This window comes from Poecilia reticulata, linkage group LG11 (genome assembly GCF_000633615.1).
Source record: "Poecilia reticulata strain Guanapo linkage group LG11, Guppy_female_1.0+MT, whole genome shotgun sequence".
Classification (NCBI taxonomy): domain Eukaryota; kingdom Metazoa; phylum Chordata; class Actinopteri; order Cyprinodontiformes; family Poeciliidae; genus Poecilia; species Poecilia reticulata.
In genome coordinates this window covers 15646750-15669495 of record NC_024341.1, presented here as the reverse complement: position 1 = coordinate 15669495, position 22746 = coordinate 15646750, and the positions used below count along the sequence as shown (strand labels likewise).

The window sequence follows — 22746 nt, the reverse complement described above, 5'->3', positions numbered from 1 at the left end:
TTCCCACACATACTCTCATGTTTCCTCTTTTAACTCGAAAAGCTTGATCTTGTTTCCAGTTGCAAACCCACCTTTCTTAATGAAAAGTCACGTATGCTAAAGTGAACTCTATTGCTGTCTTGTACCCATGCCACTTCACGCACGCACGCACGCACGCACAATCTGTTTTTCTTCTTCATTACGTCTACCTGATCTTCATTCTTTCCGTCCCTCTGTCGTGATCCCTCCTCCGTCCCCCTTCTACTCCTTCCACAGACGGCTCATTTCTCTTCATAAGCCTAATTTATTTTCTCTGCCAGATGTAACCTGACAGCCATCAGTCTCTCTCCCACTGACACACACACACACACACACACACACACACGCACACACACACACACACACACACACACACACACATATGACCTCCTGACATGCAGACAAATACACTAACATGCACAAATGCACACCACCCCCTTCTCGCTTTTTATTCATTTACCTTGTCTCTATTAGACACACGCACATGCGCAAACACACACACACACACACACACACACACACACACACACACACACACACACACACACACACAGCCCTTATTACCTCACACTGTTCTGAGGTAAGCTCTGCAGTCACATACCCTCTGTTTTACCCCTGTCCTCCTTCTCCCCCTCCTTCCCCTCCAAAAGAACCCTCCCATTAACATTACTGAAGATGGATGTGTCTTCATAGCGGAGATTGATTGCGGATACAGAGTTATGGTGCCATTTATGTGTGCGAGTATGTGTGCGTTAATGCTAGATGGAGGGCACTTTGGGAGGCGGCGTTGGGAGCAGAAATGTGAGGGAGGCAGGCTTTTCTCTCGTTTCCAGATCCTTCCAGCCGTTCGTTGTCTGTCCACAGTCTGATATTGTGCTCTGTTGAAGGATTGCTTCCTCCCTTCCTGCCTCACTTCATAACCATTGTACACAGATACTCTCTCCCTTTCTTTCTCGCACACACACACACAATTAGGCTGAGATGTCTGCTGATACAAGTCCACTTTAAGAGCCCACTTTATTATTTACTGACTCTCTCCAGGGACCCCGTTTCTTGCCCTCTCCTCTGCTGCTATCTTTTGTCACTTTATTGCCACGGTAATCAGAAGTAAAAACTCCACAAAACCCTGCATGCGCGCGAACCTTCTGTCTGGTGCAGCTTATTCCTTTGATTCTATGTTTTTTGTTATTATTTTTTTGTTTTTACATCCCTGTGCTATTCATCATACTTAAATCCAAAGCCAGGGCTGAAATGAAACAGTACAACTTTCTTTAATGGAGCGCCAAACTTCAGGCGCTAACTCAATGCCGGAGCAGGTGTAATGACAAAGAAAACGTGGCGATGTAAAGGATAATGGTTTTGATGGGGCACAATTGCAGGAACTTCCCCTGGTGATAATTAAAATCATTATATTTGCCTGTCCAAAGTATCCTCCAGCCCAGAAGTGACTTTAAAGGTTTCTAAAATTATTTTTTTGTGCGTGTGTGTGTGTGTGTTTTTGCTTGTCTGCAAAGGGATTGGCATCAAATCTCTGAGGTCTGGTTCTCACTAAGTCCACTGTGTTGACTTTGTGTATTTTGGTGTATTTGAGTTGTTTCTGATTGGCACACAGAAGAAGATGAGGATGGAGGAAAAACTGGTAACATGTCTTGTCAAAATAAAAGCGTGTGTGTTTGTAATTCAAGCGTGACTCATGATTTGAAAATAGTCTTCCGTATTGGGACAAAAAAATAAATCTAGTTATTTAGCTTAATTTGCTTTATTGTAACACAATGAGATGTTTTAAGGAGCTAAATTAGACTCTAGTCATGACATTGGGAGTCTGCATTTTTACGTGGAGCTCATAATTTTCTTATTTATTTGACTCTTGAACAGTTTAGGGCCAGAGCTTTGAAAACAGTGAATTTAGTTGTTTTAAGTAGGCTTGTCACATTCAGGGGATTTCCTTTCAGGGACACAGTAAAGCCACTGTTTTCAGCTGCGTCGACTTGACTGCCACAGCATGAAACCCACTTGATAAGACCGTAAAGTAGAACCCTATGATATCCGCCTTGTGGGAAAACCTGAGAAAATTTGATGAATTTGACAAATAAATTGGTAAGAGTAGTAAAACACAGATCTTTGTAAAAGAAAACCCACATCTACCTTTAAAAAAAATACAAATAAAAGAAAATCACAAACTAAAATTCAGATTCAGCATTTGCATCTGCTACGTTTGCACCAATGTTTGTAAATCCCTCTCATCCACTTAAATCCTCAAAAAGATTGGTCTTGTTTTCAAATTTTCATGCAAAAAAAACCTCTCTCTCTGTTTGCCCACATTTATCAGATTCTTTGTGCTGTTTACTCAAATATTCCCATATTTATATATGTTTGTGTTGATTACCAGCAGAGCAGAAAAAGCGTCAAATTTTCCAAGACTAGTGGCGTTTGCCACACACAGTTGGCAAAAAAAAAATCCGAGCCCCTCTATTTTCTAGTTTATTGTGTCACACAGTTGCACATGTACGCTCTCTTTTGCTTCTCCACAGAGAGAGTTTAGATTGAGTCAAGAAAATGTGTATTTGAGTTGGATTTTCGGATGACAAACTGGCACAGTAGTATTTACCATTATCATATCTTCTTCAAGTATAAGCCCAATTGCCTCATCATAGAAAATACTTCTGCTGATCTAAATATTGCCTAAAATCCAACACATTAATAAAAACTAGATACGATTCGCTAACCCAGGCTGGCTATGAACGTCTTTCTAAAGAGTTCAAAGGAACAGACCCCCAACAACACGTCTCCTTTCAAAAAGCAGTAAATCCCATCTCTGTCGGTTTGAGATTCTCAACAAGTAAAAATGCCCCTGCTCCACAGTGCCATGGTATTCACACAAAAATTTCAAACATAAATATATATCTTCACCTAAAAAAAACAAACATTTTTATCCAGACTAAATATTTAACAGAGTCACGTAATGTAGTTGCAGTGTTCAAACGTTTGTCGCACCGGGCGATGTTTCTTGATGTCGTTCTGCTCTTTATAGAAAACTCAAAGTTGATGCAACTGGTTGAATTAGTGAGGCCTTCTGCTCAGGTAGCTAGCCTGCAGTCAACTGCATAACAAATATGTTACTAGTGTGGTCTCAACCTAATTGTTTAGGCAAAATTTCTTGATTAACAATGAAGGGCGGTGTTTCTCTAGTATTCAAACTATGAGCATAGCAATTTTTAGCAATTAGAAATACTTTCCTATAGAAACAGACAGAGGTAAAGTGGACTTTCCCTCTTTCAAGCAGTTGACGTTTAGTGCACAAATGTTGGCACTGCCCTACTTTAACTTGCTGCACTCTGTACAGTTCAAACTACCGTGTTTCCCCGATAGTAAGACACCCTCGATTGTAAGACGTATCGGGGGGATTCAGGGGGGTCGGCTAATATAAGCTGTACCCCGAAAGTAAGACATATGTCTTTCGGGGAAACACGGGGGTATTGCCGCCTCCCTCTCATCTAGCTGCGCGCTGCCTCCTGCCCACGTCCGCACCGTCCCCCTCTCCATACGTCACCGCGCCGTCCCCTGCACTTGTCACTGCCACCTCCTGCTTAAAATATGGTAATACAATACTGTTCAGGTTGTTAATAAATGTTAATTATATGGTTAAAACAAAAAATTCGACAATTTTTTTCCAATATAAGACATACCACGAAAGTAAGACATAGTGGGGCTTTTGGGGATAAAAAGAATCCTCAAAAGCCCCCCGAAAGTAAGACACTGTCTTACTTTCGGGGAAACACGGTATTTATTTTTTGCTTTCTCGTTACAGCGACTTTCAACTACAGGAGCAGTGTGACCGTCTTGAGAGATTTTAAATCCTTTTTTTAAAATATTTGTACCAATAAAAGCCCCGAGCCAATTTCTGGTATAAGATAACAATGTACTGTTTAAATTCTTAGTAAGGCACACATTTAAGAAACACAAACTTTACTGATGAGCGAAACAAAGCCAGCAAGTCACCAATACTAAGAAACTAAAACAACTCAATGGTTTCTCTATGCGTTGTTACTCCAAGAGCAAACATTTGACAAACAATCTAACATTGATCAGCGCCGTAACAGAAAGTCTTCACCCCATTAATCTGGCTCTCGCATGTTTATTGGCTTCCTGATCTTTTCCATCTACTCTTAAGAACCAAATACCTCATGAAGATGAGCAGATGAAAATCTTGCTGTGCCACTTTCTGTTACCGCGGCAGTAGGGTGTCTCCTTACTGCTGAGAGTAAAGGATCACATTCATGTAAGAGTGTGTTTAGGTGTGTGTGTGTGTGTGTGTGTTTTTTCCCTTTCCCCCTGTGTCTCGGTTGGTTTTCAATGTTTTGTTCCTCAGTGGTGTACAAAGTGGATGGCCTTTGTGAATTGAGGGGAGGGCTGACAGTGCAGAGAACGTTGATTGATGGCTTATTGTGCAACTGGGCTCAGCTAGACCAAACTGGTTAGGTTTTGACCCTGTTTTGGCCCCGTGCCCTCTTGGTTTCTTCTCCTGGCGTTCTTTTTCCCTTTTCATTTTCTTGTATCTTACAGTCCTGCCTCTGTCAATCTTTCACCACAAACAAATATGCTCTTTTTCTTTTTTTTTGCTGCTCTAAACTCATTGCCGTTGCCATTATTCTTTGTCTGCTGTTTTCTTTCTTCCTTCCTTGACCCACTTTGTTTTGTCAGAGATCCTCCAGGACAGATTTGATCCCATGACTCATTCCATCAGGCTTCATTTTACAGCCCTTTTTCATGACTTTTCTGCCATAAACACTTCCCTCCTAACTAGTTTTAACCTGCAGACAAACCACACAGCCCCCCCACACATAAACACATTTTCTAATTTTAATTTATGCACACCAGCTAAGACTTTCATCCTGTGTATTTTTTAGTTGTTTTTTTTTTTCCTTCCCTGCAATGATTTTCCTGCCTCTCTTCACCACACCGCCATAGTGATTTATGGTAATTATCCATCTTTGGGGTCATCCATCAAGTGGTTGTTGCTACGCGATGAGAGCAGCTGTTGTTTAGTCGGAGGGGGAAGCTCCACTGTCGGGGTTAATGCAGGTGAATTCAAAAGACGGCATCTATGCAGAAAGCATGAAACTGTTATTTTGTTAGTACCTCAGATTTGTGGGCCATTTATTTTTGATTTAGACTGAACAGCTTTATAGGCCTGCAGTGTCCGTTGTCAATTAGGCAGAGAAGCAGCAATTTGCAAAAGTACCTCAACCCTGTTTCATCTTTTGTTACTCGACATCCATAAACCTCAGTGTACTACGGTTAAGATTTTATGTAATGGCCACCAAATAAAACCTGAAATGTGTGACCTGCATATATATTGTAAAATAAGTTCCTTTTACACTAATACCTTTAAAAAACAATGCAGTCAACTAGAACCACAAGTCACCTTTTTAGTAAACAAACTCCACCTGGTTATAATTTAATCTTAGCTGTTGGGTTTAGTGAGCAAAGAACATAATGAAGACCAAGAAACGTAAAAGGCAGGTCAGGGAGAAAGTTGTGTAGAAGCTAGATTATAAAGCAATTTTTCAGTTTATCTTCTGAAAATGTAAACAGTAGCTCTGGAGGAGCTGCAGAGATTCACACCTGAAGTGGGGGAATCTGTTCCCTGACTATTATCAGTCTTAAAAAGGAACAAGCCTGAAGAACATGTATTGAAAGTTTGCTAAAAGTCATGTAGGGGGCACAGGTGTAGCAGAGAGTAGGGCAGATGATCACTTTCGACCTGAACAGCAACTAAAACATACAGTGTAACAGTTTCTGTCAAACCATACTGTGTTAGTATGGCTTAGTCAAAGTCCAGACCTAAAACAAATTGAGAATCTGTGGTACGAATTGCTGGTTAAAGATGTCCCCCTTTCAGTTTGACCAAGCTTAAGCTATTTTAGAATAAATACGATTTTTAGTCTGCATGTTTGCAAAACTGGCAAAAAACAACAGATTTTCAGCTGTAACAGGAAATCTACAGAGTTTTGGATAAAAGTGTCAGGAAATAATTTCCGTTTGGTTTTTGTCAAGGATTTTTTTTTTTAAATCATGTATTCAGTTAACTTCATTTAAATTATGCACTACTTTTTGTTCGTCTCCGAGGGGAAAAAAGGAGCTGCACACTTTGTTAAATATAAAACTACCGAATCAACGCACAAAGATTTGTAAGACGAGCTAAAATTTAAGGCAGTGTAAGCGAAACCCTGACGCCTGTTTATAATGAAAATATTAGATATGGTGAGGAATCTGTTCAACAAATACTATGTGCCTACGTTGAGTCACCGCTTGGCACAGGTTGAATAAACCACACTCGCATCATTGTTAATTAGCAGCAGTAATGCTTTATCCATACTTTTGCTTTGAAGGCGAACCAGATGGTTTAAAAAAAAAAAATGTCTGTGCAGCACAAGAGCGGCGTTCAGGAGGAGGTGGCGGGGGGCTTGGGGCGCACGGCGGTGGTGAGCGGAGGTTGGCAGGAGAGTTGAGCAGAAAGGGCTGGAATCTGTTGCGTCGATGATCTAACGGCTGTTGTTTCATCTCAGAACAAGTGGGCACTGACAGTTCAGGGAGAAGGTGATTTATAGACCGCAGTCACTGTCATGGGGCATCAAAACTGCCTGGCAATCCAAGGAGGTGGAGGGGAAGGAGTTCATTTCATCACTGATTTAGTCGTTTTGTGTCTTTCTAATTCTATGTAATTGATGAAGGTAATCCAGGGGGAATTCTGAGATGTCGGAATGATTTAAAAATGCTTTTAGCAAAATTTGCTCCCATAATTGCAAAGGTTGTTTTTTTTTTTTTTTTTGGTGGAGTTTTATTTGTAGCTGATAATCTTCTTGCAGCAGTGATGACGAACATAAACCCATACAGACGCATAAAAAAATTATGTCCCAGAAAGACAAGGAGAGCAGGTTCTTGTGCCAAAAGTAGTGCAGCAACCCACAGACCCCTCATAAAAGAGACTGATGAGACTGAAACAGCATAAATGCACAAGGAGGATGATGCCAAGTACACCAGACACCATCCTCGCTCCTTTTAGTATCATTTTTCAGAACAAAATACAATCTCTGCTTTCAGCACAACACGGTGTATATTAAGGAAAGGGCACGTATTTCCAATTAAGCCCACAGTTAGTTATTCATGTATTTGAATGAGATTTAAGATTATTACTATTCAAGAATATTTTGAATAGATATAAAAGACAACAGGCAATGAAACTTTAGAAAAAAATAGTTCCTATTTAGAATCTCCCAGATAATTTGCCTTTTTTTCTTTCTCTCTGTCTCTGATTGGCTCGGATCTGTAATGGGCAGGTCAAATACTGCAAAAATCAGTTTCTGTTTCCTATTGAATAAATGCAGAAGAACTCTAAACATGTTCACTCTATGAAAGCATCAATACTTTTATCCACATTTTCTGAGCGCAGTAAAAATCAAATAGAGGTTTTACACAAGTGGAGCTAATCTAGCAGTTCATTTTCTGCTGAATTCAAAAGTACAAGTTCTATCAAATAACTGCAGCACATAGTTTCTCTTTTTGTGTGTTACAGCCCCTAAAAATCAGTAGAATTTAAAAACAGTGTGTCAGACCATGTGGCTAAACACAACCAGCAAACATTTATTTTGCTTGTGTGCTACATTCTCATTGGTAATGATACTGGTTTCAAATTGTTACTTTTAAAATAGTTACATCCTCTGCCAGTCTTTACGAACAGCAGCATATAAACTTTGTTTTTCTCTACCTGAGTCGTTTTACTGCCTTTGCTGTATTGATTCATTTACAAAACTGAAGATGTAAATTTTTGAAAAGACATTTTTCTAGATGTTAGTGTTTGATATTTGCGATTTAAATGAATGTTTGGTTAATAGTTTCATAGCACTTGTACTCTTATAATTTCTGACCTTTATTTCATGTTTTCAGGATATTTTTTGGGCATCCGTTTTATTTTAGAAACTCTGTTTTAACTCTGTGAAGCACACTGATAATATCTCTGACGAGTTTATTTAAATAAATTAGCTACTTGATCGTAAATAGAGCAGTTTGCCAACATGCTGCACTAATGCTGCAGTGTTTCTGCTGTTTTAAATTGATTTGTTAATTTGATTTGTAATGCATTTCAAAATCTTGTTTAAAGGAAAAGCTGCCTTCATAGACTTACAGTTTTGATTTGAATGCTGTAATCGTTATTTGTTAGTCATAATGGAGTGTATCTGACAACGACAGGGAGCTTCAGCATCCAATCCAATCTCTTTCACCATTCACATCATGAACAATTATAAGATTGTTAGGAAAACCTGATTAACTTCATCTAAAACCAAATGACCACGTCCTGTAACGCAGTTTTGCAAGGTTGAAACATGAAAAACGTACAGAAATCAGAAAGTGAAGTTTTCTCAGGAACTTTCATACAAATATTTAAAGATACCCTAAAACTCTAATTACTGCTTTTTTTTTTCTTTTTTTTTTTAATCAATGCAGTCAGCTTGTATAAAAATAGAATAGTTGGCTATGGTACAGCGACCACTGTGAGGATGAGGCTGCACTGGCTGTTTTAATTTCCCCAACATAGCAGAACTGTGGAGACTGATGGTGGATTTGTACAACACATGAGCTACAGGAAAGCCCAGAGCTGTTGTGCCATATGGTGGACCGCTCCATGTGGGTTGATGGGAAGGGGTAAGAGGGGGTGAAGTACTCTAAGGTAAGCTTTTACATGTCTGGTCAAAGAAGTTGTGGATTAAATTATGGCTGCACCAGTGCAGCTTTACAGCATGTAGGGATGTAGTCACAGCTAAAATATGCCATAAAAGAGCTTTTTGTCGCAATAAAATCCTCTTCATGATAGGTATTTTGCAGATTCCATCCAAATGTTTTGAGCCACTCACTCAAGGGGCGCGGGAAAAATTAAACTGATTTGACGGGTAATAAATCTCGCTGAGGACAGGCTGCTGGTCTGTGCCAGTTTGCGCCGATTTGAACCGTCGTCAGAGAAGTCCAAAGAGAGTGTCAGCTCCTATGAAACCACAACCGCAAGTTCTGCATTGAAAGGAGAAGCAAGAATGAACAGAGTGAAGGGGAGAGTGGGGAGGAGACAGATATTGCCCGACATACTAAGCATTACCATAATTGGCTTTTCTACATGATAGGACAGAGGAAATAATAATGTCATTTTATTTACAGCCTTCTCCCCGCCCGAACACGCACACACTCATGCGCACCGCGCAGGTCAATGACACACACTGATCAGGCCTGTCCAAAGCCATCAGAGGTGAGTGGCAGGGAATGGAGGGACCGGTGACAAAGCGAAACGGTAGAGAGAAATAAGACTGCCACGCCGGAGCTGCCGCTTTGAAGGGCCGCTAAACGCTGTGAGGGAGCCTCGCCGGCCGCCCCGCCGCAGATGCAAGCGCTCGGCACGCGGGGTAAATCAGCAGGGTGAAGGCTGCTGGAATTGGACATTAGCACTGCAAATGAGAGCCGGGATTGCCCTCTTCTCTGAGACAACATGAATAAATGAGAAAGGCTTAAAAGGGGGGGGGAGTGCATGTGTTGTGTGAGTGTGTATACCGAAGAGAAAAGAGAGGGAAAAGAAGCCGGGTTGAAGTTGTCAGGGCCACGTCATGGTCAGGTTACCCTGCATCTTGAAACGAGGCAGATGTCCGTAATGAACGTTGAGCTCAATAAACTGAAATGTGACAATTTTCAACTCAACTTGAAGGACGTAGATCAGATACTCGAGTACTTTGCACAAGTTTAAGGGCATCTTAAGCATTGCAGCGTTTAAGTGAAAGGAAGAAATATTTGGTGCAAGTTGTGCAACATGTCTTTCCTGTCATTATATTGCTTTATTGACATTTTCTACCTGCGATGAGCCTTAGGACTCTCACGATATAATAACCTTGTATTAGTACAGTATCAGCAGCTATGCAAAGATTTACTAAGAAAACTGATATTATGATCTCAATAATTTTATTTAAAACACAAAAACAGTTGTTGATACTGGTGCTAGAAAATATTAGTTCCTCTGGGTGTTTGCTACTTTCTGCTGCCGCTAGTCTGGTGGAGTTGAGTGGGGGAGGGGTGGGTTTTGGCTTGGGGGCTTGGCTGGGCGACCGAAGCTCCAGGACAGAGCTTTGGGTAAGTTGGTGGCGCATAGCATGACTTGGCGTTGAAGCAACCCTGAACGGCTGCCACTGGAGATTCAAGGATTCCTCAAAACATGCATGAATGAGTCAAAGCAACATTCTGGATTTGTGTTTGATGAGGGAATGATGTTCTAGCATAATATAAATCAATAAAAGTCAATACCATCCCCCTGCAAATCTTAAATAAAATATAGAACTAAGTTTTAGTTCATATTAACCCTTCCTGTCCTGCTCTTTGGAAGGTAATGCATCTTCGACACATTGATATTGGTGGCTTTGTTGTCAATCAGCTGCTTCTTCTTCTTCTTCTTTTTTTTTCTTTAGAACTAAACTTTTTTTCTTTTCTTTCTTTCTTTTTCTTTTTTTCTTTCATGATGCTGGTATCTTTTCTACTCATTTTAAATTTCTGTTGCCTTGGTAAAAGTTTAGTTTCCACATCAATACTGTCCTTGTTTCAGCAATAATTCCAAGCAACTAAATTTAAGGGAAAAGTGCAGTAACTCTCTTACACCCAACAGACTAGCAACTCTCAGCAAGGGTGAAGGTCTGCGCTCTGTTCCTGTTCTCCAAGCAGCTAGAGAATATCACTCTGACTTCTTCTTTTAGCAACTTATTAAACAGACCTTCAACAGCAGAACTGTGACGACAAAAACCTGCAGCATTTCTGAAATGGTATGTTGGTAAAACTCTGGGATGCCTTGATACAGAAAACAGAACCGTAACTAGTTCCACTTTAACAGTCAACATAACGCCATCTACAAAAGCAGTCCTGACTAAATAAACATATATGTCAAATTTAACATTTTTTTTTTTTTTTACAGATCAAACTATATTGGATAGTGCTGTAGTTTAAGTCAAGGGCTTGAGGATATTTTTTTATTTTACCTGGCATGGTGAGAGCAAATTTGCTTTACACGAGAGATTAAAACTGTCCTCGTTACATCTCTGGGATCTCAATAAGTCCTCACTTCACTCTTTCTAGTATTTTGTTTCTACTTTTGATGGAGGAAATTTTTACATGGTTTTTAAAAGCAATAGGCCCAACAGATCTCTTCCTCTGGTGAGGAATGCAGTTTTAGGGAAGAAGGCCTGCTAGTTTGCATGTACATGTGTGCATATGTCACTGGGGCTGGGGGGGCTAGAGGGAGGGGCTGTCCTACTGTGGTGTCACCTGTCTGCAGCAGGAAATCCTGGACTCTCTGGGCACAACAATAGTGACAGGCTCCTCTCCAGACACAGATGGCTTCGCTTTCTCCCCCCCCACCAGCCACATTGCAGCTCTGCTTGCACCTGACACACTGTGACACCTAGAATACACACAAACACGTGCAACGCGCACCCACAACTGATCGACCACACCTGTGGTGGCGTGCTCTTAGAAACTTGAACTTGAATTGAGAAGATGTAATTATTGCCACGATTTTACGATTCTTTATGCTTTTGAGCAGTTAAACTTGATGCCGTTTGATTTCTTTATGTCAGACACACACACACACACACGCACGCACACACCTCACGTTCGTAAGCCTAAACACATCTTTCTTTCTCTCTTTTCAGAACTTCTCTTTCGCCTATCCTCCCTGACAGCACAAAGTGGGCTTACGTTTTTGACTGACAACCACAACAGACACTTTTCTCCCCCCCGTCCTTCCCCTCCAGCCTCCTGTTTTAATCCCCTCCCCATCCCGCTCTCCCTCCTTCTCCCTGCTTCCTCTTTTGTTCTGAGTGACGCTCGAAAGCCGCCGTGTCAGCATCTTTTCCATCTCTGATTGCCTTATTAGCCGGCGGTGGCACCCGCAGCTTTTCTGACACAGATGGTGAAGGAAGAGGAGGAGGCTCGAGCAGGGGTGAAAAGGGAGAAGAAGAAAAAAATGGCTGACTTGTGTTTGTTGTTGTTACTTTCTCCCCCTCTTCCTTCCCTCCCATCGCTTTTCTGGCTTGTTTGTGTGGACACTGACACCTTGGGCTGACACTTACATACTCCTGACACTGATGCCTGTCAGGGTAACATACAGAGGATGGCAGGGAAAAAAGTAGACTTTAATGTTGGTGTGCTGGTCGGGGTGTGTGTGTTTGTACTGCTGTCAGGTTCCTCTCACTGTTTTGTCTCTACTCTCCCCCTTTGACTTTGCATCAATTTCAATACAGTGGATTGCATGTTGATGAGGGAGCATGAAGCGAGTCCAAAGAGTCACAACTGCTTAGCAAAATGTGAAAAGATCGGAATAAGAGATTACATTTTGAAATCAATTCTCGCAATTTGTAACAAAGGGGCAATGCAAGTACATGAGAGTAGCAACATTTATACACAAAGTGGTTTAAAGTGCTTTTGAGGTAAAGAGAGGAGTATAGGTAAGATGCACTAAAATCAACATTAAGTTAAAAGATGTTTCCTCTTAGGTTTAGTTCTTGTCCTGGGAACACTGACTGCACTGTGATCCATTGAACTGGTGTTGTTTATAACTTTGGCAACATAATTTTTGATAAGCTGATTGAAGTAAAACATTAGATCATCTTCCTGTGTCCCTTTTTGGCAGGAAGTCCCTCCTTCTGGTTAGCATAGTAGTCAACTTAAGTAGTTACGGAGTAATTGAAGGTTTTAAAATTAATCCTCACTCCATAAAAACGTCCAGGTTTCTTGCCTGCTTTGGCTTTGAACCTCTTTGAGTTTAGTTATGCACTGATGTCTAATTTTGCTCTGTTGGAATCAAAAACGATGTATACGGTTTTTTAATGTGAAGGTGTGTGTCAGTAAGCGTGTGTAAGCAATGTTATACTCTATAACCTGAGCAAGGGGGAACATATAAATGTTATATTGAATGAAAGTGGTCCAAAGATGCAGCCTAGAGGAATCCACCTCGTCATCTCTGTTTGTTCAAACGTATAAAGGCCAAATTTAGCACAGCATTTGGTGTTTGCCAGATGAGATCCCAACTAATTTACTACTGTATAACACCAACCCATTTTCAAGTTGATCAATCAGTATGTCTAACGTGGGCGCTGTGGTGGCACAGGGGCAAAGCACAACCCACCCCACATATTGAGGCCTTAGTCCTCGTGGCGGTGGTCGCACATTCGATTCCCGGCCTGGCGACATTTGCCACATGTCTTCCCCCTCTCTGATTACCCTATTTCCTGTTGAGCTACTTTCAAATAAAGGCCGCTAAAGTCAACAAAACGTTTTAAAAATAAATATGTCGAACGTAGCCTAGAGATTCAACACCACCAAAACAGAAGCCCTATAATGATTGAGTATACCTTTGTGCGATAAATTTCTCTAGATTATTGTGAACTCAAGAACTTTTGAAAGTGTTTGTAGCATTTAAAAATAATTATTGCCTTTGTGTTTACATTTAACTACATATGTGTTTGTAAAAGTACATTTGCTCTTCCGGTTTAGTCAGATCATAAAATTACAAAAATAGAGAAATGATATGACATTTGCCAACAGGGCTTGTGCCGTTCCCGTTGAAGGACTCTTCTGAAGACACACAGGCATACACCAGGTGTAGCCATCACTGTTCAGACATAGCAGCAATTATCATAGCAGACATACACTGTAATTTTGAAGAAGAAAATGGTATTGATGTTCTTTTTTCCCTTACACACACACACAGCCAGGTGTAAGACCTAAAGCTTATTTCACAGAAGTTAAAGCACCGAGCAAACATCAGGCATTATGTCCATTCTGATCATAGGATAGAGAGCTACAAGCAGCCTGAAGCTGACAACATATCCGTCACCTCACTTGAGACTGATTCTGGCACTTTAGACAAGCATCTAATGAGGGATGGGTAAAGAAACTTGGCATTTGTAACCCTCTTCGTTTTGCCATCTGTGGATTGAGCTTCACTGTGAGCGTCATCCTTCAATTGGTAGAAGAAAAAAAACTGTAACCTAGGTCATCACAAACATATTTTAACACAGCTATATTTATAAAATGTATAGGCATTTGCTTTTATAAAATGATATAACTTGGCAGTCTGAGCACACAGGGAGCACAGGCAGTAACAACATGTCTTCTCATGTCCACTGGCCGTTTCCTAACATCACGCTGGGAGGACTTCCACAGCTGATGCCAAGTCGACTCCAGCCAAGCGTGGCTTGGCAAGACTGATACTGCTGGCATTTTGTTCCACTACTCCTAACTTGTTAATACATAGCATGAAGAAATTTCAGCAAATAAAGTGAAGTCAAGAACATACTATGAACAGAAAAAATGTAGACCGCCCAGCGATCTACATTTTTTTTTCATTTCTTGTGCGATTGTATAATCAAGGTTTCATATATTTAAAAAAAGCAATATGCCTGCTTAAAATCCACAGTAAAAAACCTCATGAATCAATGACAAATTTTCTTTCAAGTAGAACAATTATGTTATTTGCTTTTTTGAATAAACAGAAGAATGTTCTTGTACTCCTTTACTCAGACAAATTTAATAACTAAAACATAATTTAAAAAAAAAATGTTCATAATATTTTAGTTATAGAAAGGAGTGAAGAGGGTTAAAGGTCACTGTCAAGTTGTGGATGTTTGCCACTTTATTATCACAAACCTTTTTCGTTTTTAGGATTATTGCCTCCACCACCCACTCAGGGTGTTCTTGTCAAAAATATTAGCATCTAATATCCTTCTTCCCTCTTATTTGTCTTACAGCTTATGGACCAGAGGACGAGTTTAAAACAGGGAAGACTGATGAAGAAGAGCACCTCCTGGACGATGGCCTTTCCCTCGATGGTCAAGATGCAGAGTTTCTCTTTAATGACGACGAGGACCCGAGAGAGCATTATAGCTGCCAGAACTCTCCACTTAGCAATGGCACTAACCAAGATGCTGGATACGCTTCGCCACTCAGTACCACCAGTGACCAACTGGTGGACCTTAAGACCACTGCTTCCTCCTCCAGCGATCAGGAAAAGCTAGAGGAAAAGCTTGGGGAAGGTACTGAGTCGATAAATGGCCTCTCTCTCCAGGACAGTCTGACAAAAATGAAAGCCGTCTATGCAAACTTGATTTCAGATGCCTCCTGGTCCAGTATTGCCCTGGACATGCTTAAAAGTAAACAAGGGAACAATTTGGCAGCTAGCAATGGGAGTGGTAGCAGCTACAAAGGCAGCAATGGGTTCCTGAATAGTCACAGTTCAAGCAACAGCCATGTGAAGAGCAGATGTAGCGACACCCCGGTCACCACTCACTTAAACAGCAGCAGCACAACTGCAAAAACAGTATCGAGCCACAGCAACACTGGCATCAGCTCTGCAAGCACTGGAGGATTAGCATACGACTGGCATCAGGCAGCTTTGGCTAAAACTCTTCAGCAAAATCCATACCAACTTCTCCCTGAGCCAAGCCTCTTCAGCACCGTGCAGCTTTACAGGCAGAACAACAAACTGTATGGGCCGGTTTTTACTGGGGCCAGCAAATTTCGGTGTAAGGACTGTAGTGCCGCCTATGACACCTTAGTTGGTCTGACTGTGCACATGAACGAGACCGGCCACTACCGCGATGACAACAAGGATCCAGAGGATGATCGAAGCAAGAAGTGGTCTAAGCCGCGCAAGCGTTCTTTGTTGGAGATGGAAGGCAAAGAAGATGCCCAGAAAGTTCTTAAATGCATGTACTGTGGCCACTCTTTCGAATCCTTGCAAGACCTTAGTGTTCACATGATAAAAACAAAACACTATCAGAAAGTGCCTCTAAAAGAACCAATGCCAGCCCTTACCTCGAAACTGGTGCCCCCGACCAAAAAAAGAGCATTTCAGGAGCTGATGTCTCCAAGTTCACCAGAGTCTGTGTCTTCAGGTATATTCCTAGGAGACTCTCCAAAAGACCAAAAAGCAGCTAATCCTTACGTCACTCCTAACAATCGATATGGCTACCAAAATGGTGCCAGTTACACCTGGCAGTTTGAGGCACGAAAGGCACAAATTCTCAAATGCATGGAATGTGGAAGCTCCCACGACACACTACAACAGTTGACAGCCCACATGATGGTCACAGGTCACTTTCTGAAAGTTACTAATTCAGCCTCTAAAAAAGGCAAGCAGTTAGTTTTGGATCCTGTTATCGAAGAGAAAATTCAGTCAATTCCTTTGCCTCCTACCACAAAACGTCTCCCGGCACCCAATGGTAAGCCACAGCCGGACTCCCCGTTACAGCCCTGCAGCCCGGAAGAGAGAAGTGAGGAAAAGAGAGATGACGAGACAGAGGAAGAGAAGTTTGAAGTGAGAGAACCTGCGAAAAAAATTAAAGAGGAAAAAGAAGACCCTACTGAGAAGCCTGTAAAGACCCGTTCTTATCAGTATCTTACAGAAGAGGACTTGGAGGAAACGCCTAAGGGTGGCTTAGACATATTAAAGTCTTTGGAAAATACAGTCTCAAGTGCAATCAGCAAGGCCCAAACTGGAGCACCAACATGGGGTGGATACCCCAGCATTCACGCTGCTTATCAGCTCCATGGATCCCTGAAGTCTAATTTGCCCTCTTGTGCATCAGTTCAACCTTTGTTCAGTAGTTCCAGTTTGAAGGCAATGTCCTCTGACATGGGTTCTCTGATCCATTCACCAAATAGCCCCTCTCCACCTCTTAGCCACAAAAGCAATGTGCTGGCTATGGAGGAGCTGGTGGAAAAAGTGACAAGGAGTGGTTCCACCGTTGACGAAAAAGAAGAAAGACCGTGTGAGAGTAAGTGTATGTCTGCAAAGTCACCACTGCAAATTCCCAAGGCCAGTGCAGAAGCTCTGTCAAAAGTAATGCAAAGCTCTACAGTTGAAATCCCTATTGATCTAAAAGGTAAAGAAGAGCTACCCGAGCCCAAAACAGAAGTAAAGATCAAAACTGGGCGTGACTCACCACAAAAAACGGGTAGCAATGGTTGCAGTAGCCTCAGCATCATCACCGATCACTTGTCTGAGCAACCTCTCATCAGCCCTCTCAGTGCTTTGCAGTCTGTCATGAACAACCACTTGGGGAAAGCTACAAAAGTTCCCAGACCCTCTGTGGACCCATTCGCAATGCTTTATAAGATGAGCAGTTACACCCAGAGTAAGCAAGCAGAGCCGGCGAGTCAACATCGTAACGATGAATACGATCAGCCCATTGACTTGACAAAATCCAAAAGCAGCAGCAATATAAGTTCAGCTAAAGCTAGTCCTACAACACCAAACAATAGTAACACAAATAGTGTCAAAGCAGCTTTTAGAAATTTCTCATCGTCATCATCGTCATCTCCGCCTCTTCGAGAAAATGCTTTGATGGATATTTCAGACATGGTTAAAAATCTCACAGGCCGTTTGACACCAAAGTCTACTACGCCGTCCTCCGTCTCGGAGAAATCCGACATGGATGGCTTTACTTTTGACGACAGCATGGAGGAGCTGTCTCCTATCCAAAGAAGGAAAGGCCGACAGTCGAACTGGAATCCCCAGCACCTCCTGATTCTTCAGGCTCAGTTTGTTTCTAGTCTTCGAGAGACGCCTGAGGGAAAGTTCATAATTAGTGACTTGGGACCCCAAGAGCGAGTCCACATCTGTAAATTCACTGGTCTCTCCATGACCACTATCTCACATTGGCTGGCCAATGTAAAATACCAGTTAAAGAGGACAGGCGGAACAAAATTCCTCAAAAACATTGATTCCGGCCAACCTCTGTTTTTGTGTAGTGACTGTGCTTCCCAGTTCAGGACTCCCTTGTCCTACATTAACCATTTGGAGTCCCACCTGGGATTCACCCTAAAGGACCTCTCCAAGCTTTCCGTAGACCTACTTGAGCAGCAGACAGTGAGCAGAACTGAGGACAAGACGTTTACGTCCTCTGGACTTACTGAAGATGACTCTGGCTCAGCGTATCAGTGTAAACTGTGCAACCGGACATTTGTGAGTAAACATGCAATCAAATTGCACCTTTGTAAAACGCACGGAAAGTCACCGGAGGACCATCTCATCTTTGTGAAAGAACTTGAAAAGTTAGATAAACAGTGAAATCAGTGATAATATGACAGATTTCTGTTGCACTAAATCTCCTAAGTCTCAATCTGTCAACACAGATAGTGCCACAACTCTTAACACAAACATGAGGTTTTATACCTCATATTCTAGTTCTAATCATTTGGTATGTCTTGAATTAATAGCGCTTTCAGTGAAGCAGCTCAAAAATAAACAGATTGTAAAGGTTCTATTTTCACTGACACGACTCTACAGATTGGTGCAACAAACATGGCACTATACAGTCATTGAGTGATTGTTGCTTCATCAATGCACTGCGTTTCATCTGAGCCTTTCACATCCGTCTGTTGTTTTGAAACTGACCCATGCTCTTGTGTTCATCACTGTTTCTGAAGAATTGATTTTGAATGAATATATTTCACCATTACTTGCGTATTATTTATGAAGCTGTGCATGTTTTCATGTAAAGCATTGGATATAGTAAGTCTGGTTACATCTTATTCAGAATGACTTGACTGGTGTCCCTGTTGAACAAAGTTTTGGGAAAAAGATACTTGTCTAAAGTTGGATGGTATTCTAAAATGTTTCTGCACTTTCAGTGAGTGTGAACCAATGAAGAAAAATTTGATGGAAAATTAAAAAAAAGATGAAGTTTGGTTTTTAAGGCCCTTTCTCACACTGTATTATTGTTTGCCATTATACCACAGATATATTAGAAATGCCTGTTTTTCCTCAATTAAAAAAAATATTTTAATGTTCTCTTTTTAACATGTACAGTACTTACTAAGTAGTCCGCCAATTTATCATGAAGGAGCTAAGCTTGTAAAGTTAACGAAGTTGAAAATTTAATGTGTAAATAATCCAAAAAAAAAAAATGTATGTTGGCATATCTTGCTACTTACAAGTTCAGTATTATTTGTACTGTGTGCATTTTTACAGTGTTATTTTCTAGACCAGTTCAGGGGTGTGGGTGTAAAGCTACGGAATATTGTTGGACCAAAAATGTCAGTTTTTTTCAGTGAATTGTTGGTCGCTCAACGTGGTTTATATAAAATGAAGATAACGACATCTGATGTGATGTCCATGACTGTATATAAGCTTGAAAAAAGAAATTTGCTCTCAAAACTCCCAGGTTTTTTGTCATGACCAGTTATTCTAAATGGCATCCTTTTATCCTTAGTTGTAAAATAAACATCATGTCCTGGAATAAACTACAGTGTGCTGTGATTCTTAAAATGATGTGACAATCAAATAAATGGCCAAAGTCAATTGGTGGCCCAGTCTATCATCTACTTTCATCTCACCGTCTCTAACAATTTCATCTGTCACACGAACACGTTAAATTGCCTTGTTAAGGATCCATTGTTCCTCCTACGCAAATGCCTAAACTATCTAAGCCGTGCCTCCTCAATTTTACCTCCAAAACAATTTACTCTAGGTTTTAAACCTGTCAGCTTTTGTCGCTGTCAATGCAAATCTCAACAGTCCACCTGTCTGCTTCTCAGTCCAGGACAGACGGTCTGCATTCGGTCTTCAGACGTTCATTCCTCATCAAGCCGCAGGATACCTCCGACTTTCCAAGGTCGCTTACTTGTGCTCCATACTGTAGCTACGAAGCACAATGTCATCTGTCAACCTGATACAATGCCACAAACACTTTGAATCCATCTCATCAACTTTACCTGCAACAACTTTACACATCCACCTTGTGGAGGATGCGTTTCAGGACATGCCTTCTCTCTTCTCCAAGCATCCTCTTGATATCTTCTTACTGGGTATGAGTAAATTGCCTGTATCAAGGCAATTTAAAAAAGTTACATTTTCAAAATGTTCTATAATAAAATTACAGCTTAAAGTACATTTAGTAAGATGTTAATGAATGCCAATCTGACTTGAGCTTTATGTAATTTTTTTTTAATCATGTTAAAACTAAAGTTGAGCTAGGTGATATGATTAGCTGAAATAGTACATTTTAAAAATCCTTTTATTTGCTGTTAACTTACCTGCTCTTCATCGACCTATGTTTTCAGCTATAAATAAAACATCCTAAATTCTTTTAAAACAAATATGTTGGGGGAACTTTAATCTCTAGTTATTTAAATAGAGATTTAAATAACTATTCTGCTTCCACAATGAGGTTGTTTGGCTACATATGACAGGAAAATATGCTCATGCTTTTAAAGCTAAAAACCTCCAGTGTCTTTTCCTTATTCATTTATTTCTATGTTGCCCTGTAAACTGCAGAAGTACAAAAGATTCTACCTTTAAATAAATGACTCTAAATTCAGCAGATTTTTGCTAAATAATTTTCTTAAGCCTTTTACCACTGTTATAAAAATGAATATTCAATTTTGTAAAATGATCCAACATGTCAGCTGTTGGCTTTACTTTTTCTGAGTAGCTGATGTAGAAATTATTTTATTTTATTTTTTTCACAAATATCTCACAAATATGAGGGAAAATATTTCTAAACAGTCAGGTGTTCACAAAAAGGGTGACCAATTTTAAACAGGTAGGCTTACATCAAACAAAATGAGATGGAATTAATGCCATAGACAAAACTGCATTAATCAGTTATATTACTTTATTCCTGCAATATAATAACTGATTTAGTGTAATTTTGTGTTAAAATTATGATACTCGTAATAATCATACTTGTTCAACAGATGTATATTAAAAGTTTTAACATGTTGCAAAAATTATGCCACAATACATATGACACTTCTATTTTGAATATTTTTTTGATGCTTCCTAGTTATAAAAGTAGCATAAAATGTAAACAGTGATTTTTATTTTTTTCTTCAAAACACCATCTGAACTAAAATAGTTTAGTGCTTTAAATCATAATGAACATTTCCTTTTTTGTATTCTTTACCTGTATTTTCTAAAAGATCTTACTTTTCAAGTTGTTAATCCTCGAGAGTTCAGCCCGATGGTCGAGAAAAGGCGGTGGCTCTGACTTTAAAAGCCAAGTGTCTATGACTGGTGTGGCTCTTATTCAGTTTTTAATAAGGTGAGCTTTTTAAATTTAAGCTGGTGTGAGGCATTTAAAATTCAAGCATAATCCCCCATCAGAAGGAGAAGAATAAAACGTTTTTTTTTTTTTTTTAAATGCCAGTTTTGACTTTATAGTAATACACAGGGCTGGGCTTTATAGTTCAGCTAGTGAGACACCTGATAAAAGAGGCCATGACATGTCTCCACTGAAGGTATTTAAGTCGACATGCTCCCACCCCACGCAGCTCTTAAACACTAGCCTGAGGCATTTCTCTCAAGAAACAACGAAGTTCTAGTGCCTTGCAGCATGCTTTTTGTGTCTGGGTGGCATGGGAAGCTGCAGCAAGACGTACAGAACAATGTATCACTCATGGTCGACACGCGGAAAGTTAACTCATGTCAAACGACGACTAAATAAACAGATGCCTTCTTGATGAGATGGATATCTCCATAAAAACATAAAAGATTGAAGAAACGACTCCATGGACTTTCTTTTACAATATGACTTTAAATAGTAGTAGCAAACTTAAATCTTTGTCGAACAACCTTTCAAACATTTTTTATGGAATAAATAAATAAATAAATAAATAAATAAATAAATAAATAAAATATAAAAAAATGAGCCCCATTTTCTCCAATACATCCAAATAAAATCTAGTGCAACCAAATGACCTCATTGGTCACCTGTTTAATAGAGTCTTGGAACAAGACTTAATTTTCAATACAAGAATTCAATAATTTATTTTTGTTAACTTCACATTTCTGTTTTTGTTACAGGCAATGTCTGGTCTGGGACATTTCTTTGTTAGAAACATGTAATTGAGTAATCCTATAATAAAGTATTGACTTATGACGGTTGAACACTTAGAATCCATTTGTAAAAAAAAAAAAAAGTATCTCAAAATGTAACATTATTCCCCCATTTCACAATTATAAGCCACTTTTTCTTGGTTCATCACTTCCAATCCCAATAAAATACACAGTTTTATGACTATTAGATGATTGAGGTTCCTGATGGTTATGATCGCTTCTGCAATGTGCTTTATAGTTAATCTACATAACTGTGCTTTGGCATGACCCAACGTGTTGGAAAAACAGTCAAAATGGCTCCTACTTCTACCAAACTGGGTAAAAACTGGATTTCATTTCACTGAGACAGTATGTTACATTGGTGTATATCTAAAAACTCTGCAAAGTCCAATACCTCCAAAATCAAACATCAAAGTTCATTTTAAACCTTTAAATAACAACTGACAAAAGAATTACATTTCAAGGTCTTTGTATTGATCCAGGATAGTTTTAGTAAAAGTTATAACCAATCTTGCACAGTTGACCTTGCTGTGAGATTCTCATTAATAAATTATATGAGAATGGAAAGTCGCAGCTTTTAGACATTACTCCCATGCCTCTATTTGTCTCTATTAAGGTGCCTCTGTGCAACACAGAACAGCAACAGCAGTAGGAGCCACTGACGGTCAGAGATCAGTGAAATATTTAGGCATAAATTCAACATACATTTTCACATTCCCATCAACCACACACTAAGCAGTTTTATAGATCCATTATTTTTGCATATATTAAAAGGTTACTTGCTTTTACACAGATATATATATATA

General features: G+C 40.0%; 1 protein-coding gene and 1 long non-coding RNA gene across 2 annotated transcripts in view; one reads left to right on the top strand and one right to left on the bottom strand.

Moving 5' to 3' along the window:
• Positions 1-19344, top strand: part of LOC108165620 (teashirt homolog 1-like) — a 36817-nt gene extending 17473 nt beyond the window's left edge. Inside the window, exon 2 of the mRNA XM_017307550.1 lies at positions 14847-19344. Within this exon, the coding sequence (XP_017163039.1) occupies positions 14847-18169 (3323 nt within the window). The 3' untranslated portion in view covers positions 18170-19344. The remainder of the gene's footprint in view (positions 1-14846) is intronic.
• Positions 18633-19915, bottom strand: LOC108166727 (uncharacterized). The gene is made up of 2 exons (XR_001777083.1): positions 19816-19915; positions 18633-19742 (listed from the first exon to the last, which is right to left on the bottom strand). It is a non-coding gene; the product is annotated as an uncharacterized LOC108166727 (long non-coding RNA).
• Positions 19916-22746: the final 2831 nt, after the last annotated feature.